Raw genomic sequence first — 17,816 nt, forward strand, 5'->3', positions numbered from 1 at the left:
GGTGTTATTTTTTTCTTGTTTTTTTTTTGTCTGTTATTTATTTTCTCTCTTTCTCTCCCTTCTCAAACCTTGTACTGTCCAAATGTCCATCAATCCATCCATCCGTTTTCGTGGCTGCTGGCGCTTATCCCACCTATCATCTAGCAGGAGGCATGGTATACCCTGAACTGGTTGCCAGGAAATCACATTGCACATTGAGACAGACAACATTTGCACTAACAATCACACCTAGGGGCAATTTAGTCTCCAAGGAATGCATGTTTTGGTGATGTGGGAGGAAAGCGGAGTGCCCAGAGAAAACCCACACAGGCACGTGGAGAACATGCCAACTCCACACAAGCGGGGCCAGGATTTGAACTCCTGTCCTCAGAACTGTGAGGCCAGCGCTCTACAGCTGCGCCACTGTGCCGCTGTCCAAATGTATTACCTATAAATATCTATCTAAGTACAGACTGTCACAGAAAAGAGTGTATCGAGTCTCCTGTTGCACAATGAAACTGTGATGGCGTGACATGCCATAAAGAGCCTCCATACTGCATGAGGGCGGCCAAACAGGACAGATTTAAAGAACTACAGATCCCAATATGTTAATTAGTTTAGAGGTATCCCTTTTTTCCAACCGGGTTTTGTAGGACACTGACATTACTCAATTTTGCATGTTAGTGAACACGTTTGGGCTCCACCTCTGACATACACTAAAATAGTAGTTAAGTCAAACATAGTAGTAAAGTCATATGTTAAAGAAAATCTTGAAGCAAAAACCCCTTTGCAATGCAACGACCCTCATCCATCATTTTTTTTCCTATACAGGGAGTCCTCGGGTTAAGACGGTCTCAACCGAAAACGTTTCGACTTTACAACGCCATTCCGCCATTTTGTCTGGCTATTGCTTGTCCGTGTTTGTGCACCCTCCTTTTTATACATTATCGCCCCAAAGAAGAAAGCTGTGTCTTTAAACAATGCTTCTGCAGCCAAAAGAAAATCCATTACCATGAAAACGAAGCTCAAGATCATAAAAAGATCGGAGAAAGGAGAGACATCAACACCATCAAAGCTTCAGTCGGTCGACCATGGTGACAGTTATTAAAGACAAAGCCCATATCTTAGCCCATGTGAAGGGTTCCGTTCCTATGTCGGATACAATGATCACAAAACAAAGTTCTTTGATACTTGTCGAGATGGAGAGGATTGAGGACCAGGTTCCTTTGCAATTAGCACTTCTTAGCAGTAATGCTAAGTACATCATCTTGTTTATTTCAATGTATTTGTTTTTTGTACTTTTATGTAAATTCTGATTTTAATGGTGGAATCCAACTTAAGCCAACTGTAGGAATGGATCTCAGTCGTAGACCGAGGACTCCCGGTAGTGAGTAAACTATACTATATCCTATTCCAGTGGTTCCCAAAAAAATTTTGCACTTTTTTTCCTTTTTGGAGATGAAATAATTTTCGCTCCCACGCCCTTCTGTTGCTTACAAATATTATTCCATGGGATCCAACAAAAACGTGAGGAACAGCTCAGTGAAACGTAATAATGAAAATTGTTCATGGGAGTTCATCGTAGCTCTGTGCCCCCCACCCCAGTTTGAAATGGACTCTCCTATTGTAACTATGGTTCCCATTCTAATTGTGCATATTTCAATACTGTATACCCCATAAGCCTCCATACGTCTACCGTATTGACGAGTGTGCAGAGTTCATCTGTTTCAACGGGCAACTGTTGCTTTACAATGCGTCGCTGCATTGCCGGGTCAACACCACTCGACCTCAGTGCAGCCTACTGGGCCTACCCATCCTCATCAACGTGGACCCCTGCTGCCCACAATGGCAGTGCCCTTGTAAGCTGCTGCAATGTTACTCTTTGATATAAGCTGATGGTGTAGGTTTATCAAGATGGATGACCAAGAGCTGTTTTGTTTTTTTTACCCTGCCAGGTCGTTGCACTGTGATGTCTGACCTCCGTGTGATCACGTTTGATGGCAACAACGTGGCCTTGTACGATAACGGCTCCTACGTCATGGTTAAGCTGCCGGGAGAGACTGTTATTGGCACAGTTGAAAAATGCCCAACTAGCCAGGTAATGTAAAACATCAATTATATACAGCAGGGATGGGCAGAGTATGGCCCAGAGGCAAAATACAATCCGATATGTTCTTTAATACGAATTATGTAGTTGTATTTACGGAACATTATAAAGAGAACTGTGACTTTTTTTTACAGTAGTTTTGCTGTTGTTTCATAAAATTCAAGATTCAAGATTTTTATTGTCACATGCACGGTAAAAACACAGCGGTAGCATTGAGGAATGGAATTCTTAATTTGGTAAGGTCCATCCACGTATACAATCAAAATTTAAAATGCTGTAGAGAAAAATAACTAAAATAACAAAAGATCAAGAATAAAAATAAGTATGTACATTTCAAGGATCCAGGCATTCAACTTCAAGTGTACGTTGTTTAAGTATTGGACAGTGTAAGCATTGGTTAATTAAAATAAATTTTATTATTATTTATTCATGTCCCTCATTAAATAATTATTTAAGAGATTCATTTGTAAATAATCACATGAAGAATGAGAGTAAAATGATTTTACATATTCATGTAACTTTTTGTACATACTGTTCAATGTTTTTAAAATAAAATTTGAAGCCATTTCATAGTGTACCCAAGTAATACTGAAAGGATCTTATATTCTAACTAGATGGTTAAGAATTAAAAACACGTTATTACTTTTTTAAACAATATAATACACATCCCATTTGTCTTAATACAGTAATTGTTCAAAGGGAGTGTGCATGTTGAACTTTCGCAAAGCTTTGTGAAATTATGAAAAAAAAAATCTATATTTGAACATGTAAATTAGAAATCTGAAAAATAAACCTTTTGTTTTTCAAGTTGAAGCCTAATCAATTTTGTTTGGCTAGGACATGTAGTTACTCAGATATTGATATTTCAACAATGTCATGATTTTGATGTCACTCTTTGTTTTTGTGCTTATCATGTTGTTTTTGTTATCCTGCCAGAGCGTAAACTCAATCAGAAGAACTGTGAGTAGGACATCCACAGCCTGTTCCATTATGAAGAAGCTGTTTATTTTTACTTTTATTCATTATTTTTTATTGTCATTATTTTTTATGTCCTGTATTTTCGTTCCCTACAGAGTCCAACAGGTGGGACATCTGGCCTGTGTTTGAAGAAATTAAATATCACTACCTCTTCTGACCACATTGTTATCAGTCGACTGGATCGAAAGGTGATCTTCATAAACTGAATTTTTCAATTTTGCTAATTTAATTCACAAAACCTTATTATTATTAAACTTGTTATTATTTACTTACAAAAGAAAAAGATTTATCTTTTCACAAGTATCAATGCCAGTGAGAAAAACTGAGAAGCAGCAAAATTAAAGCATAAGGTACAATTTGCCTATATAATCTACAACAGAATAAACGGGCCCAGATTTCACAAAATAAATTTATGAATACAGATGAGATTACCATTATTTCCGTATATATCCAATCATAGATAAAATGAAACCAATGAATTTAGGAATTGTCTTTCTGTGAAACATTCTCCCATGTTTTAATGAATCCATGCAATGTTTGTTTTTTTGAGGTCAACTCCAGAAGTGAATTAACTTTTCTACACAATTCTAATTTATTAAGATGCTTCTATACACTATGTACATTTTTAGGTAACAGTGAACTACAGGCCAACAAGAGTGCCGTTCTCCCTCCACTATCTTCATGTGGAAGACACCGGCGCAATGTATCTTATCAAAACCCCCGGTAATGTCAGCATACAGTGGTATCACAGCACTGGGATCATGGTGTTGCAGTACATCACGCCGAACGAAGCATCTGTGCACAGTCGAGGCCTGTGCGGTGAGTGTCAGCATCGCGGCAAAGGCTTCATGAGGAAATCAGATAAACACGAACGGACATTTGGTGTTGACCTCGTGTCTTCCCGTCATGGCAGGTTACTGCGACGGCAACCCGGAGAATGACCTGAGGTTGCCAAATGGCACTGCGGTGAGCGAAGTGGGGGACATGATGCTCTTTCTGCAGGCTTGGAGGGTCCCCACACCCGACGAAAGCGAGCACATTCGCAGGGTCGGTGACAACTGCACCGTCGGGGACTGCTCCATTTGTCTCTACATGCTCCACCAGAGACCCTTCACATCGTGCCATAGCAAGGTGTGTCTTTGAAAAGTATTGTTTTCCTCTTTGCCGCTTGACAGTATTCAGTGTTGGTGAATCACTGTGTGAATAGATCACTGCACACCATCGGAGCCCCCAATGAACAGAGGACTATGACATTGGTTTATGTCCTGTGCAGGTGCCTCCGGATCAATTCTGTGACACCATGTGGGCGGGCGACCTGCACTACAAGGACCACCAATGCGACTTCCTGGCTGCGTATGTGGCCGTCTGCTACACGCACCAAGTTTGCGTTAGCTGGAGAAGACACAATTTCTGCCGTGAGAACACAAGCTCCGCACACACACACACACACACACAGATACCGATTACAGGATGGAGCAATTAAAGTACAGTGTTCACAGTTCACTGTTCGCAGCCTCGCATATTTGCAGATTTAGGTCTCCAATTTTTTTTTATTTCACGATCATAAAGGTCTTAAATTCTCTCCTCTCAATAGACGAGGCACTACATTAGACATGGCGCCTTTCAATGTGGTGCACCTTATGGCCCCGTCACACCATGACGTTCTGGTCAACGTTCTCTGAACATTTCAATCGTTCTATTTTTCGGTATTCTCAAATGAGGATGACACATCTGGCGTGTGATTAACGTGTGTCTAACGCTTGACTAACGTGTGTCTAATGCACGAGAAGCGTGTAACAGCAACCAAATAAGAGAACCCTAAAAACCATTAGCGTGTACTAACGTGTCACTGGCGCGCGACAAGCAATTTGTCAATGTTAGACGAGCGTGTTGAGCGTGTGACTAAACGGGTGAATAACGACAGAATAGCGTTTTGCTGGCGTTTAATTTTTACAGTGGAACGGGAACGAAAACGTTGGAAATTTCATACTCACTTCAATTGTTCTTGTGAGTTTGAACAGTCAGCATCATGCGGCCTAGACGAAAAAAAGGTGGGTGCGGACTACAGCAACTAGCACTGCAAGTAAGAATGCAAAGCATCGGTTTATATACCCATTACATGGACATTCGGGAAATGCACGAATGACGCTCAATGGACGCCAAAGGACGTTCGTTTGACTTTAGTTACACACTGTGTGCGCTAGGGGATTGTTCAGTGGTCGTTGACAGGTCGCCAGTGAGTCGTTCACTGCAAAGCAAACGATTAAGTAACAACCAAGTAAAGCTCGAGTTACGACTGACTAACGATAGCCAAACGCGTGCAACGCTCGGCGAACCTTAGTAAAACGTTCCACGAACGTTCTTGAACGTTTCGCAGCGTTTACAATTAAACATTGAGGAACGCTGGTCTCGGTGAGAACTTTTGTGCATGTTCAAGACTTTTTTTCCGGACCGGCGTTCTCCGCCGATTCCCAGCAATCATTGACGTTCACTAGCGTTCAAACAACGCTCTTCTGGCGCTATCCCAGCGACCATGGGCGACTACCTATGTTTCCTCAAACGCTATAGAACGCTGACCAGAACGTCATGGTGTGACGGGGCCATTATGTGCACACTGAGTTCCAACATTTGCAAAAATTGTTGTGTGACTTCTCCATCAAAATACACTTAAACATGTTGGTTACACTGTTGGCATCCCTGCCAGCCACTGTTTTAGCATGTATGTAAGGTACCATATAATGGCGCTAATAATAATTATTATAATATATTATATTATTATAATAATAATAATAATAATAATAATAAATAAATAAATAATAATAAGCGGGTAAGAAAATGGATGGATGGAATAAATTGAGTTACAAACTTGGGCATGGAACAAATTAAACTCATGCCCTCAAAGCAAATCACTTCTCCCGCAGCTCTGCGGTGCCCCCCTGGGAAGGAGTACCATCCATGTGTGAACACCTGCACCAGCCTCACCTGTCTAAACAGGGACTACTATAAGGAAACAACTTGCCCATTTGTCCGGGAAGAGTGCGTTTGCCGTGCTGGGACCCTCTTGCATCGCGCCGACTCCCCGTACTGCGTGACTGAGGATCGCTGCGGTGAGTCGCACTAAGAGGCAGAAATATCTTTTTGTGATTGGTTAAAAAGAAAAATAATTCCAGACCAGCTTGTGGTCTCGTACAAGAGCAAGAGCAAGTGCATGCAGAATGCATTCGGCTTGCATCACAAACTACAGTATGACCTCCTTAATATGTCTGAGCCAGGTGAATTTGTAGTTTGTTCATTTGTAGTTTGTTTTAATATGTTTAAATGTATGGGAGGGTTAAAACTAAAAGAAATAAAGTACTCTTTGTGGTTTCCCTATACTGCAGATGTTCAATTACTGGTGTAGTTTATCACCTCCGTGATAAATAGAGCTTCACTGTACCTCAAATGTAATTGAAAATAACACACGATTAGAGATTTATGAGCAGGGTGCATTCACCTGCAAATGGTATATGTAGGGAAAAAACTCCAAAAGACCACCTTGTCGATCAGTGAATTATTATCTGGCTTCCATAGTGTGCACGGACAGTGAAGGCAGGCCCAGGGCCCCTGGTGAGATGTGGAATGGCTCTGCTCAAGCCTGCTGCCTGTACAAGTGCATGGAAAATGGATCCGTGCAGGCGGTGGAGCCCGACTGCGGCTTTGTTCCGACGCCGCTGTGTGAGAGGCAGGGCGAGTACGTGCTTGACGTGCTGGAGGAAGGCGCCTGCTGCCCAAAGAAGATCTGCGGTGGGTTCAAATGTCAGAAGGAAATAGTGTGAATATGTCATACTATGATGATCATGACCAAAATAATCACAGTTTTTATATTATTATTATAATTATACTACACAACGCCATGTAAACGGGCAGTAAGGGGGACAAGTGGCTTGTAGGGGTGGGAAAGTACATGTTACCCTGATTTATCGTACTTTTGTTGTGCCACGGTTCAGTACATATGTGGTATGCACTTTGTGCATAACTAGAATGACATTTTGTCTTCGTTATATAATGCATTTTAATGTACTGAATAACATACAAGAACTCTTTTGTCCAACACCTCTTAGCCCTTGACTCTTTTGTAAACATTTATTCGATGCAGAAATATTTGTATACACGTGATGAGTTTCTTTCGGCTTGTCCCTTTTTTTTTCCACTTAGAAATCATGGAGGGGTCTGAAATATTCATCGTAGGTGCATGTCCACAGTGAGAGAGAAAATCTAAAAAGAAAAATGCAGAAATCACAATGTAAGATTTTTTTTAACAATTTATTTGTGTGATATAGTTGCAAATAAGTATTTCAACACCTGAGAAAACTAATGTTAATATTTGGTTCAGTCGCCTTTGTTTGCAACTACAGAGGTGTAGTTGTTCACCAGGTTTGCACACACTGCAGGAGGGATTTTGACCCACTCATCCACACAAACCTTCTCTAGATGAGACAGGTTTCTTTTTAGATTATCTCCCTCACAGTGGACATGCACCTACAATGAAAATTTCAGACCCCTCCATGATTTCTAAGTGGGAGAACTCGCAATATAGCAGCGTGCTCACATACTTATTTTCTTCACTGTAGTAGTAATTGACTTGGGCAATAGGTAGTTGATACCCAGGACAAGTTGGGAGCCAGGAAACAAATGTAAGCAGTTGAATTACATGTGCCCTGCTAATCAGGCATGATCAATCGACCCACGAGTAATCCAATTGATACGCTTGGGTTATGAATTAATATGTGCACTGGTACAACATAATGCGGGTCAAGTGTTTTCATGAAATGACAGAACCGCACATCTTGGACTGTGTCCTTGCATCTAGAATGCAACATGACCATTTGTGACAATGAAGCGCCAGCTTGTGACAATGGTGACCGACTGGTGATTGGATACAGCGCACTTTCTTGCTGTCCGGAGTACAGATGCGGTGAGAACAAGCGTCATTCTACGCAAATTGTTTGACATGATTTAACACCATTTTGTCACCCCCTTCTTTAGAGTGTGACCCTGCGGCATGCCCACCTGTACCCCTCCCTGACTGTAGGGAAGACCAGTTTTTAGTGGAAATACGTTGGGGGAAACTGTGCTGCTATTCTTACCTCTGTGGTAGGCCAGATATTTATTAAAATATTAAAGGAGACATGCAATTTTTTCACATTGTTCGGAGTTAGCCTGTTCTTAAGGCTCATCCCATCCTATATGCTGTTTGGGCAATGGCGGGTTATGTTTTTGTTTGCATGAGCCTACAGCAGAGCCCAGTGTGTGGAAAAAAAAAAAGTGAGCGCAACAATAAACAGAATTACCACTGTCACTGTAAACCATGCTGACAACTAACCTTACAGTGGGAAAATGAGGGATATTTCTATATCATAGTGTTTCAGACTTTGCAGAGTTGCTTGGAGTGGCTCTGGATCAGCTCCATCATCTGAATTATATATTATATGTGTTTTTCCGGTGCAGTGTGTGAATCATGTACAGAGCCAGTTCCAACCTGCTTGCATGGAGAAATCTTGGCTGTGGATATGAACACCACCCAAAGCTGCTGCCCACAGTATCTTTGTGGTGAGCGCTGCTGCCAGATGGCATAATAATAGTCATTATTACACCTTTTTGTTTTTACCTTTGCTAAGGCTGCTGTGATTTTATTAGTGTAGGCTCTATATCGCCACAGTTTTTCTGTGTGCTTGTATGCATGCGTGTATGTATTATATATACTATACACTGTACTGTGTATATATATATACTAATGTGCGAGAGAGAGAGAGAGAGAGAATTAATTATTAAGAATATATTATTAATAATATAGTGACATATAATGAAGTAAACATAACCACATGGGCTAATTTAAAATTTGTTGGCAATCTATGTTTTACAGTAATATGATTAAATAACAAAAATGGATAAATATAAAATACTAACATTTAAAATGTATATTTGTGTCATGATTATAATTTTTTAAATGTATTTTTAAATTTTAGTTACAAAATAAGACAACCACATCAACGACTTGGTGTCACTGAATATAAACATTCTGTACTGTATTTTGTTCTATTGTTTGTAATTTATAAGGATGTCAAAGTTATTTCAAGATTAATCACAAAAAAATGTTTGCCTTAATCATGTATTAACTCAGATTAATGATACAATTTATTTTTACCTTAACATGCAATTAATGGCTATTTTAAATGCGGAGTCAGGTCGATCCTTGTTCCAGTACTAAGATAAGTGAGTTGACTCCAAGCGGTGTGCTCGGCAGCAATTTTTGCTTCAAAAGTCAAACCCGTGAGACTTTTGAAAAAAGAAAACTAAAAAACAAAGGTAATTTGCTTATAGTGCAGTACCAAACTCTCTTTCTATCAGCACACCAAGTTTACCATCTCAAACCAAAATATGGCACTGCATGTGGTGTATTTGGTGCCTGTAATTCATTGCAGTTAATCAAAATTGAAGTGTGTTAAATCTGATTTAACATACTAATCGATTGACAGTGCTAATAATTTTATGTATTAAAAATCTTTCCCATGTGTTATAGTGTGTGATGTCAGCAATTGTCCCAAATCATCCGTGAGCTGTGCATCGGGTCTTACTTTGGTTGAAACCACTGTGCCGGGCTATTGCTGTCCGCAGCAGCACTGTGGTACCTAAAGATTTTATTTTCAAGCAAGTTCTCTTTTTTTGTGTGTGTGTTTAAACCTCTCACAGTATTCTTTTGCTTCTGTCACTCCCAGAATGTCAATGTGAGGACAGTCCTCTCCAAGTGTGCCAGCTTGTAAGTAAGCTGCATTAAAACTCTAGAGCAGGGGTTTTGTTCACACCGAGACAGCAGAATCGCTTTAGCCAGAGCTTTTATCTTCTCTCAGGGGGAGGTTCTAGTCGAGGTCCCAGACATCAGCAGCAGCGACTGTGGCTGTCCTCGACACGCATGCAGTATGTGGAATGAGAGCGTGAAAAAACACACTGGGGTGCAAGTCCATCCAGGGCTCCCTGTCTCCCCACCCACCTTCCATAAAACTGTTTTTGCACTTCCTTTGTCGTGTAGCTATTGATGTCATACTTGTGTGCGCTTCCCTTTAGAAAAAGCAGAGGTGTGCCTTTTCCAAGGGGTTACAGTGCTGGGACCAGGCCAGTCCCTCATTCAGCAATTTGAGGCTGAGTTGTGCTACACTGTCCAATGTCTACATCATAAAGATCCAAACACAGGCTTCTATGCCATGGAAATCACCTCAGTCAATTGCAGCCAGCAATGTAAACCTGTATGTATCCAGCATATTAAAGTGCATTTTCATATACTGTATATAATGTTAGACTCAAATCATACACACCTTTGTTAAACATCTTACAACACCAACAATGATGAGGAAATAATGGCTAAGTGTGTGCTAATTGTTCTTCTACTGGGTCGTGTTCCTGACATAACTTCACACAGTGATATCTCCACCGACAATCAGGAGTCTCCTCCAGCAAACCAGATGTCTTTCATAGTACCAAGACTTACCTGTGACAGGCACCATTGTGCCACACGGCATTCAGACTGCTGGAAATTTATTTTCTAATGTAAATACTAAACAAGATTTACATTTACGATTGTTGGTCAATAGGTTTTCTGAGCAGATTGGTGGGTGAAAATAAGACTTAATACACCCCATACCACAGGATAATCGCTCAAAATAATCTTTGAGGGAGAGCCGATAATCGAGCCTTTGCTCACTTTGATCCAAAATGTGGGAAAATGCTCAAATTCACCCGACTCGTAACTTCTTCTTTCTCAACAGAACCAGGTATACGTACCATCTACTGACCCGCAGGTGTGCTGTGGCTTCTGTAAAAATGTCTCCTGCACATTCACGGGCAACAATGGGACTCCAGAGCTTTTTACCGTGAGCGCAAACAAAAACCAAACAAATTTTAAAAACATTTTTTAAAGGGGAAATCCATTGGTTTGCATGACCAATGTATCCAATAGGTCATGTAATATGTACTCTATTTTGACAATGTGATGTTAAATCCTCTCTCATTTAATAGTGTTTTGAGAAGATTTTGATCGACAATTACAAATTTTCAGGGGCGCTGTTATTTTCGCAAGTCACTTGACTTATGTGCGCGGATGTGACGTGTACCGTACCGTAACAAAGGCTCGATTACATGGGACACCATTTATGCCCGGTGCTGATTTCTCAAATTTATCCTCATGTGATGAAGAAATAGCAGTATCGGTTGATCGGGAAGACGGAGGAATACTTCCATACACAGCCGTGAGTGGCACAGCCGTGAGCGGCTTGACCGGTCGGTTGATCGGGAAGCCGGAGGAATACTTCCATACACAGCCGTGAGCAGCTGTCTATACACTGCGGAGCCGCTCGGTCGACTGGGAAGATGGAGGAATACTTCCATACACAACCGTGAGTGGTGAGCGGAACGGAGGAATACTTCCATACACAGCCGTGAGCGCTGTGTATGGAAGTATTCCTCCGTCTTCCCGGTCAAACAATACTGGTATTTCTTCATCAGATGAGGATCCGAGAAATCACCGCTGGGCATATAAACATCACATTATCCAAATAGAGTACATATTACATGACCAATTGGATACATTGTTAATGCAAACCAGTGGATTTCCCCTTTAAGTGAAAATGATTGGAATAGTGAGTGTGTGCAGGTGGGAAGGTCCTGGGTGGAGAACTGCACCAGATACAACTGCATGGAAACAGCGGTGGGGGCTATGATGTTAGCCTCTGGCATGGCTTGCCCGCCTTTCAATGACAGCGAGTGCACTCAGGTTGGGGACGAAGGACAGAGGTGTCTGTACACTGTACACGAAATGGACAAAAGTATTGTAACACATGCCTTCAGCAAGTAAAAAAATCAATGGTGGATGACTGTCTCTAATAATGATTGTCATGCATGGTCATAGGATTTTATCGATGTTGGAGGGGAAACTCTTAGCGTTAGGCCAAAATATGGTCGTTTTCACTTTTTTTACTATTGGAGTGTCTCCAATTTCTCTCCTATTTTTACGAGATATTAACCAATTTAAAACTCATCTGTCTGAGAAGTGTTATAAAACTCCACTCTTTCGTTCATTCTGTGGGAGCCTTGCAGCATAATTATAGCCTCGATTGTAAGTCTGGATGTTTTTTTGGCACAGACGGGTGAAAATACAAGTCGTTAGATGCATTTGAGTAGGGCTTTCAACAAAAAAAAAATAATAAATTGATCGCTGTTATGCTTTGTTGCAGAAGGAAGGCCTTGAGCCGTGATTAGTTTGAAATCCCACTAATACACAGGGTTAGGCTTCTCATGGTATTATTTATGACATCGCTCATGGTTCTCAGAACTTTGAAAAAGTTTGGGAAGATGACGTAACACTGACATGTACTTTTGAGGAGTTTCCAAAGCTTCTGTGTGATTGGTGGAGGGGATGGAGGTTGGTGGGACTGCAGATTGTTTGTTTCACATCTTACGGCACAAGCCATGGTACGCAAAAAGGGATGTGTAGACTTTATATATAGCTACTTTATCGCACTGGACATCCTCCCGATTGTTTATAGTACTATGTATTTATGCCATAAAAATATTTAAGCTATCAATTAGATTGTAATACTACACAGTAGTTGTCAATCTTTTAAATTCCATTTTTAAACTTTTTCTAAATTATTATTTGACACAGCATGTTTTTTGTCTCATTGTGGGTTGGTAAGCAGAATTGTTGCTAATTCCACATAGTACCTGAATCTTTCGATGCCTGAGCTCATTTGTTCTGCTTTTGCACACTAGTCAAATGCCAAGATATTAGCAATCAAGGGATGAGCCATTTTTTAATTTTAACCCATTCGTGGGCAGCATCCTATTTTTGGGACATCATGATTTTCATGCATTATATCCTCCATTTTTTCCCTTGAAAACTTTATCCTTTAATGAGCAAGGTTGTATTTTTGGGACGATCTACTAAGAAAACCCAAGTACCCTCTCGCAGGCAGGATACCATTTTTCGGACGAGATTATAAATTAATAAAGTTATCATATAACTTAACCATAAATGAAAAAGAAGTGTGGTTTCCTTGATTGTGGCCCGTTAGGAGACGTTTCTCAATAAGGCCAAAGATTGCCACCCTGCCCGTGAATGGGTTAATTTTGCAGAGGTGGCCATGCAGTCCAAGGTAACAGATCCGTGTGAGGCATTGGGATGTCCCCACGAGTGAATGGCACTTCACCGGTCACACCTTCTATCTCTGATTTGTTGTTTGTCCTCGGGTGTAGTAGTTTCTTAAAAATCTTTTTTGAGGTACACGATGGAGCCATACAGGGAATTTTTTTATTCTCAAACTATTTTACTAATGTACTACTGTTAGTGAAAATATTATCAAATAGTATGATGAAAAAAGTGATCATTTCAATTTTTTAAATTGCAAAGCTCTCTTTAAAAAGGGAGCACTTTTGTCCATGTATTGTGTACTAATTGGGTCACATTTCTCCTTACATTTGCTTTTTTACTCATGATTTCGACTTCTTACCTTGTCAAGAAGAAGATATTTAATCATAAAATTAAACTTGAGCGGTAAGTATTATTCTCTACTTGCAGAGAGGTGGTGTGGTTCAGAGATTCATGGACGGCTGCTGCAGGACATGTGAGTCTCTGCGTTTATTAATGCTTAAGAAGGCTGAGTGCCTTGTTGCCTGACAGTGGATGGGCTTATTGGCTGAATTTTATGAAGGGTGCGTGGCCTGTTGTAGCAATCGGCGACCAATCCTGACGCTTGGCCTGTTTTTCATTTCCCTACGATATGCGACTTTTATCTGGTGTTCGGCACCCAGGGAAAAAGGAAAGTTCTGATCATCTGTGGACCAATACAGTAATGGTGCACTCCGGGTGATCGGAAGTGGATTGTTTCTTCACCGCTTGTCTGCTTTGACCTTGCAGTTGCGCCAATGTGAGGTTGTGAACTGGGGCAGAGGTCTTCTTAACGCATTATGTGATTTGGGTTCCTTTTGTTGGTGAGGTGTGGAAGAGGGAGCAAAATGCATGTGCATGCCATCGTCCTGCGTCCTCTCTGTGCCGTGTCTGTGCCATGTTGACTTTTTGATGTTGTTTTTTTCTTTTAATGGTTTTTGTGTTCTCCCGGCGCTTTCTTTCTTTGCTGTCCTGATGATGCTACCAGGTGCTGGAGTGGGTGTTTTACCCTTTACCGTTAATCCCGTAACCCCCACCGGTAGTACTAACTGTGACACAGGTATGTGCTGCTTGATATTAGAAGAAGAGGCCTGATCCAATTGATTGACTTGCAATTATCCTCTTTCTCCATTGTAGCTAAGCGCAGTCTGAGCACCCCAATAAAATACCTGCTGCTTGGCAACAAAGCATCCAGCTCAATAGTCCTCATAGTGGAATGACATCCAATACAAGCGCTGTATCAAACAATCTATTTTAACACGAAGATGCTCAGTTTGATTCACACTGTAGCTTCATATACATGTGCGTCATGATGAATTGCAATATCGAGGAAATCTGATTGTTTCATAAAGTGAAACTCATATTTTACATCAATTCATTACATACTTTATCGAGTGAAATATAATTTATGATGATATCTTGCAATGAACGAAAACCACAAATTTGCTATCGCAAGAAATTAGATTTAAAGCCCATCGTTAAAGATTGCAGATCATTTCGAGCATTCGCATTGAAAAATCGATGGCCCACTCACCGAAGCCTTCAGCATGATTTTTTTTTAAAGATATCATTTTTGATACAGTGCTTGCATTGAATTATAATAAAAAGTGTCAGTGTGTGATTCATCTTTTTTTGTGGTTGTCTGTGAATATGAGTACAGGCAAAGAGGACGGTAAGACATGCAAGCGAGTGGCCATCCGAACCACCGTACGTAAGGATGACTGCAGGAGCAACACACCTGTGAGAAAACACACATGCACAATCACAATAGTGTTCCCCGCTATCTCGCGGATCCTCGTTCTGACGTTTCCGTGAAAAATACGTATCTGTTAAACGAATGAGGTTCACTGTAGCCTATACATGTGCCTTCACACTGTATCCCGGCCTGATTCCAGGTGACGCTCTTCTCCTGTGACGGAAAATGTCCGTCGGCCACCATCTTCAACTTCAACATCAACAGTCACGCCAGGTTCTGCAAGTGCTGCCGTGAGAACGGACTGCAGTCCCGCTCAGTGGCGCTCTACTGCACGCGCAACGCCACCAGGGTGACGTACCGCTTTCAAGAGCCCCTGGACTGTACCTGCCAGTGGAACTGAATGAAAGGTTCCGGCCTGTAAGATTTGGGACGCATGTATGACGTAGTACAGGGAAACTTATTAGATTTTGTACAGCACTTAGAGGTGAAGGTAATACATTACTTCAAAAGGGACATATTATGGAAAATTGTCTTTTTATATGCCTGGGTTCTGTTATTGGTTTCTTTCTTACAGGGAAATTTTCTTTCCCCTTGTTGCCAAGTGCTTGCTTGCATGAGGTTTAGATTAGTCGTTTTTTTCATTTTTTATGCATGACAAGTGTGGTTCTTGACCTATCCAAAGTGTAAACTTCTTTGAGATAACTTCTGTAAATTGGCACTATGTAAATAAAATGGACTGGACCGCCGCCTAAAAGCAGGTTGATTTGAGTGAGACCCTAAAAAAGAGGATTTTTAGTAACAGACATGTTAAGACAGTTGGAAACTCTTTTAAATTGTGCAAAATCAGTGTTACTCTTCTGGAATATTTTAATAATTAAATTATAATTAGAAAAAAAAATTCAAACATTGAATTTCTTTCTCTCTGTCTCTCTCTGTCACTCTCTCTCTCTCTCTCTCTCTCTCTCTCTCTCTCTCTCTCTCTCTCTCTCTCTCTCTCTCTCTCACCAGCAAGATGTGGTATCTGAAGTTGCCAAGTTCTCTATGCCTAGAGTTATCATGGAAACTAAACACAGATTTCCAATAGGCTCAAACACCATATGGGCTGGAATTAGGGCTGACACTCCCACCCTTCCAAAAAAAAAAAAAAGTCCGTTTTCAGCAAGACCCTGGGTAGAGGGTGTAGAATGTATCGTAATTCTTGATCCTTGGAATCATTTGACACCTCGGAACTGTTTTCATTAGGGAAAAATAAGTCTCCTTTAAAACCTAAAAAGCAAATTTAAATTAAAATATAACAATACTGACTCATAGGCTGCTTAGTTTTGACAGCTGATCATTTTAGCCTAAAAATTGATTATAGTGTAGAATATTTTTTAGATTAAGATGGGTCTTTACCAACTGACGATTTCCATGAGTCTTTGTTTCTAGAGAAGTGCAGTTAAAATAAAAGTCATTCGAACTTCATACGGACACATTACAATAGGTTAATAAAAGCTTTTAATGTGTTTTTGTCTGAATTATTACTTTACCCAATTGCCCAAGTCAATTTTAATACCTTTATTCCATCTACTTCCAAGTAAATTTCAAGGGACACATTGAATATGGTTTGTTTACACTAATGGAATGAAACAAATCAACCCAAATTGCACCTCATAATGCTACAAGAATCACTTGTACAGCACTTAATGAAACAATATTTCAAAAAAATGCAAACAAATGTTAAATTCCGTTTAGTTGCTTTGCTTACTTAATAATCAACATGCCTCAAAAGTATCATACACAGAAACCATATTAAATGGACTCTTACTGTTCTTTGGATTTGCATTTGCTGTTTTTACTGTGGGCTTTTTAATGCTACACTGGCATTATTCTTTACTTATTGAAATGTTATCCATATCTGGAAAAGAGGCCTGCTTCTGATCCCAAGATAATTAACTCGGTGCTTTTATACCCCCTTTTTACACTGCCATGATGCATATCCCAACTGTGACACTTGAGAACAAAACAGGAATACTATCACTTGAACTCTATTGTGTAAATCCAACATAGTAACCATTTAAGTTTCTTACATTTTGGTGACTATAGGCTCTTTGGGCAAACAACCTATGTCAGGATGTGTACTATTTGTGTCCAAGGGGTTATTGCCTTAGTGGGAGTCCCTTTTCCATAACACATGTTGTTATCAGGCCTGCTTGTCTGCGGGGCCCCGATTTCTCTCCCTATCGTATTCTAGTCATTTTTCATGGCCGAGTGGGCCCACCACACCTGGCACCCCATTCAAAAACCACCAAAGCTCACATTTCACAGATCATAGTAACACTTCCAACCCTGTGTACTTGGTGAGTTTATGCAAAAATGATGGCGCTTCTAACAAACATGCGCATCTCAAGTGGGGTACGTACGTACAACTATATAAAAAGAGTGGGGACAATTTCTAGCTTTTTTTCCTGCCTTGTGCTCTACGTCCGGAAAGACACGATAATCATATTTCAGAAAAAGACCATCCTCGGCGTTTTTCCTCTTGTGTGAAGTGTTTGTGACTTCTTGGCTCTGGTCAATGCACCATTGACACAAATAGTAGTTAATGATTGGGAGTTAACGTTGCCCATTTCAGATGTTTACAAACCGCTGTTTCAGGGTTTCTCTTTCTGCCTTTTGACACACACATACGCATAGAGATATACACGCACACACATAGAATGGAGTGTCCCTGAGGATTTGAAGTTTGATCTCTGAGATCAACTGGCTTCTAACGGGTACAGCAGAGTATCTGTGTTTGCTTGCAAGTTTCTTCCAGCTAAGGTTGTTTTTATTCATTTCAGTATTTGAGTTACTTCCACTCCGCCGCTGGAGTGTTTTTG

The 17,816-nt window shown here is 40.6% G+C and overlaps 1 protein-coding gene across 3 annotated transcripts in view; it reads left to right on the forward strand.

The window, feature by feature from the left end:
- The window catches only part of otogl (otogelin-like), a 45,806-nt gene extending 30,109 nt beyond the window's left edge, over nucleotides 1–15,697 (forward strand). For 2 of the 3 annotated variants that reach the window (XM_061823988.1, XM_061823989.1), the window contains exons 37-57: nucleotides 1,661–1,838; nucleotides 1,935–2,077; nucleotides 3,023–3,046; nucleotides 3,160–3,252; nucleotides 3,694–3,883; nucleotides 3,978–4,195; nucleotides 4,338–4,479; nucleotides 5,986–6,171; nucleotides 6,635–6,847; nucleotides 7,914–8,018; nucleotides 8,090–8,197; nucleotides 8,552–8,653; nucleotides 9,624–9,728; nucleotides 9,820–9,860; nucleotides 9,952–10,018; nucleotides 10,166–10,344; nucleotides 10,864–10,968; nucleotides 11,748–11,867; nucleotides 13,671–13,716; nucleotides 14,920–14,999; nucleotides 15,155–15,697. In XM_061823988.1, coding sequence (XP_061679972.1) covers nucleotides 1,661–1,838; nucleotides 1,935–2,077; nucleotides 3,023–3,046; nucleotides 3,160–3,252; nucleotides 3,694–3,883; nucleotides 3,978–4,195; nucleotides 4,338–4,479; nucleotides 5,986–6,171; nucleotides 6,635–6,847; nucleotides 7,914–8,018; nucleotides 8,090–8,197; nucleotides 8,552–8,653; nucleotides 9,624–9,728; nucleotides 9,820–9,860; nucleotides 9,952–10,018; nucleotides 10,166–10,344; nucleotides 10,864–10,968; nucleotides 11,748–11,867; nucleotides 13,671–13,716; nucleotides 14,920–14,999; nucleotides 15,155–15,355 — 2,646 coding nt within the window. In that variant the 3' untranslated portion in view covers nucleotides 15,356–15,697. Of the gene's footprint in view, nucleotides 1–1,660; nucleotides 1,839–1,934; nucleotides 2,078–3,022; nucleotides 3,047–3,159; nucleotides 3,253–3,693; nucleotides 3,884–3,977; nucleotides 4,196–4,337; nucleotides 4,480–5,985; nucleotides 6,172–6,634; nucleotides 6,848–7,913; nucleotides 8,019–8,089; nucleotides 8,198–8,551; nucleotides 8,654–9,623; nucleotides 9,729–9,819; nucleotides 9,861–9,951; nucleotides 10,019–10,165; nucleotides 10,345–10,863; nucleotides 10,969–11,747; nucleotides 11,868–13,670; nucleotides 13,717–14,914; nucleotides 15,000–15,154 lie in introns of all 3 variants that reach the window. The other variant, XM_061823990.1, reaches the window with a different exon arrangement.
- Nucleotides 15,698–17,816: the final 2,119 nt, after the last annotated feature.

Source organism: Syngnathoides biaculeatus, chromosome 6 (assembly GCF_019802595.1).
Source record: "Syngnathoides biaculeatus isolate LvHL_M chromosome 6, ASM1980259v1, whole genome shotgun sequence".
In the NCBI taxonomy this organism is placed as follows: Eukaryota; Metazoa; Chordata; class Actinopteri; order Syngnathiformes; family Syngnathidae; genus Syngnathoides; species Syngnathoides biaculeatus.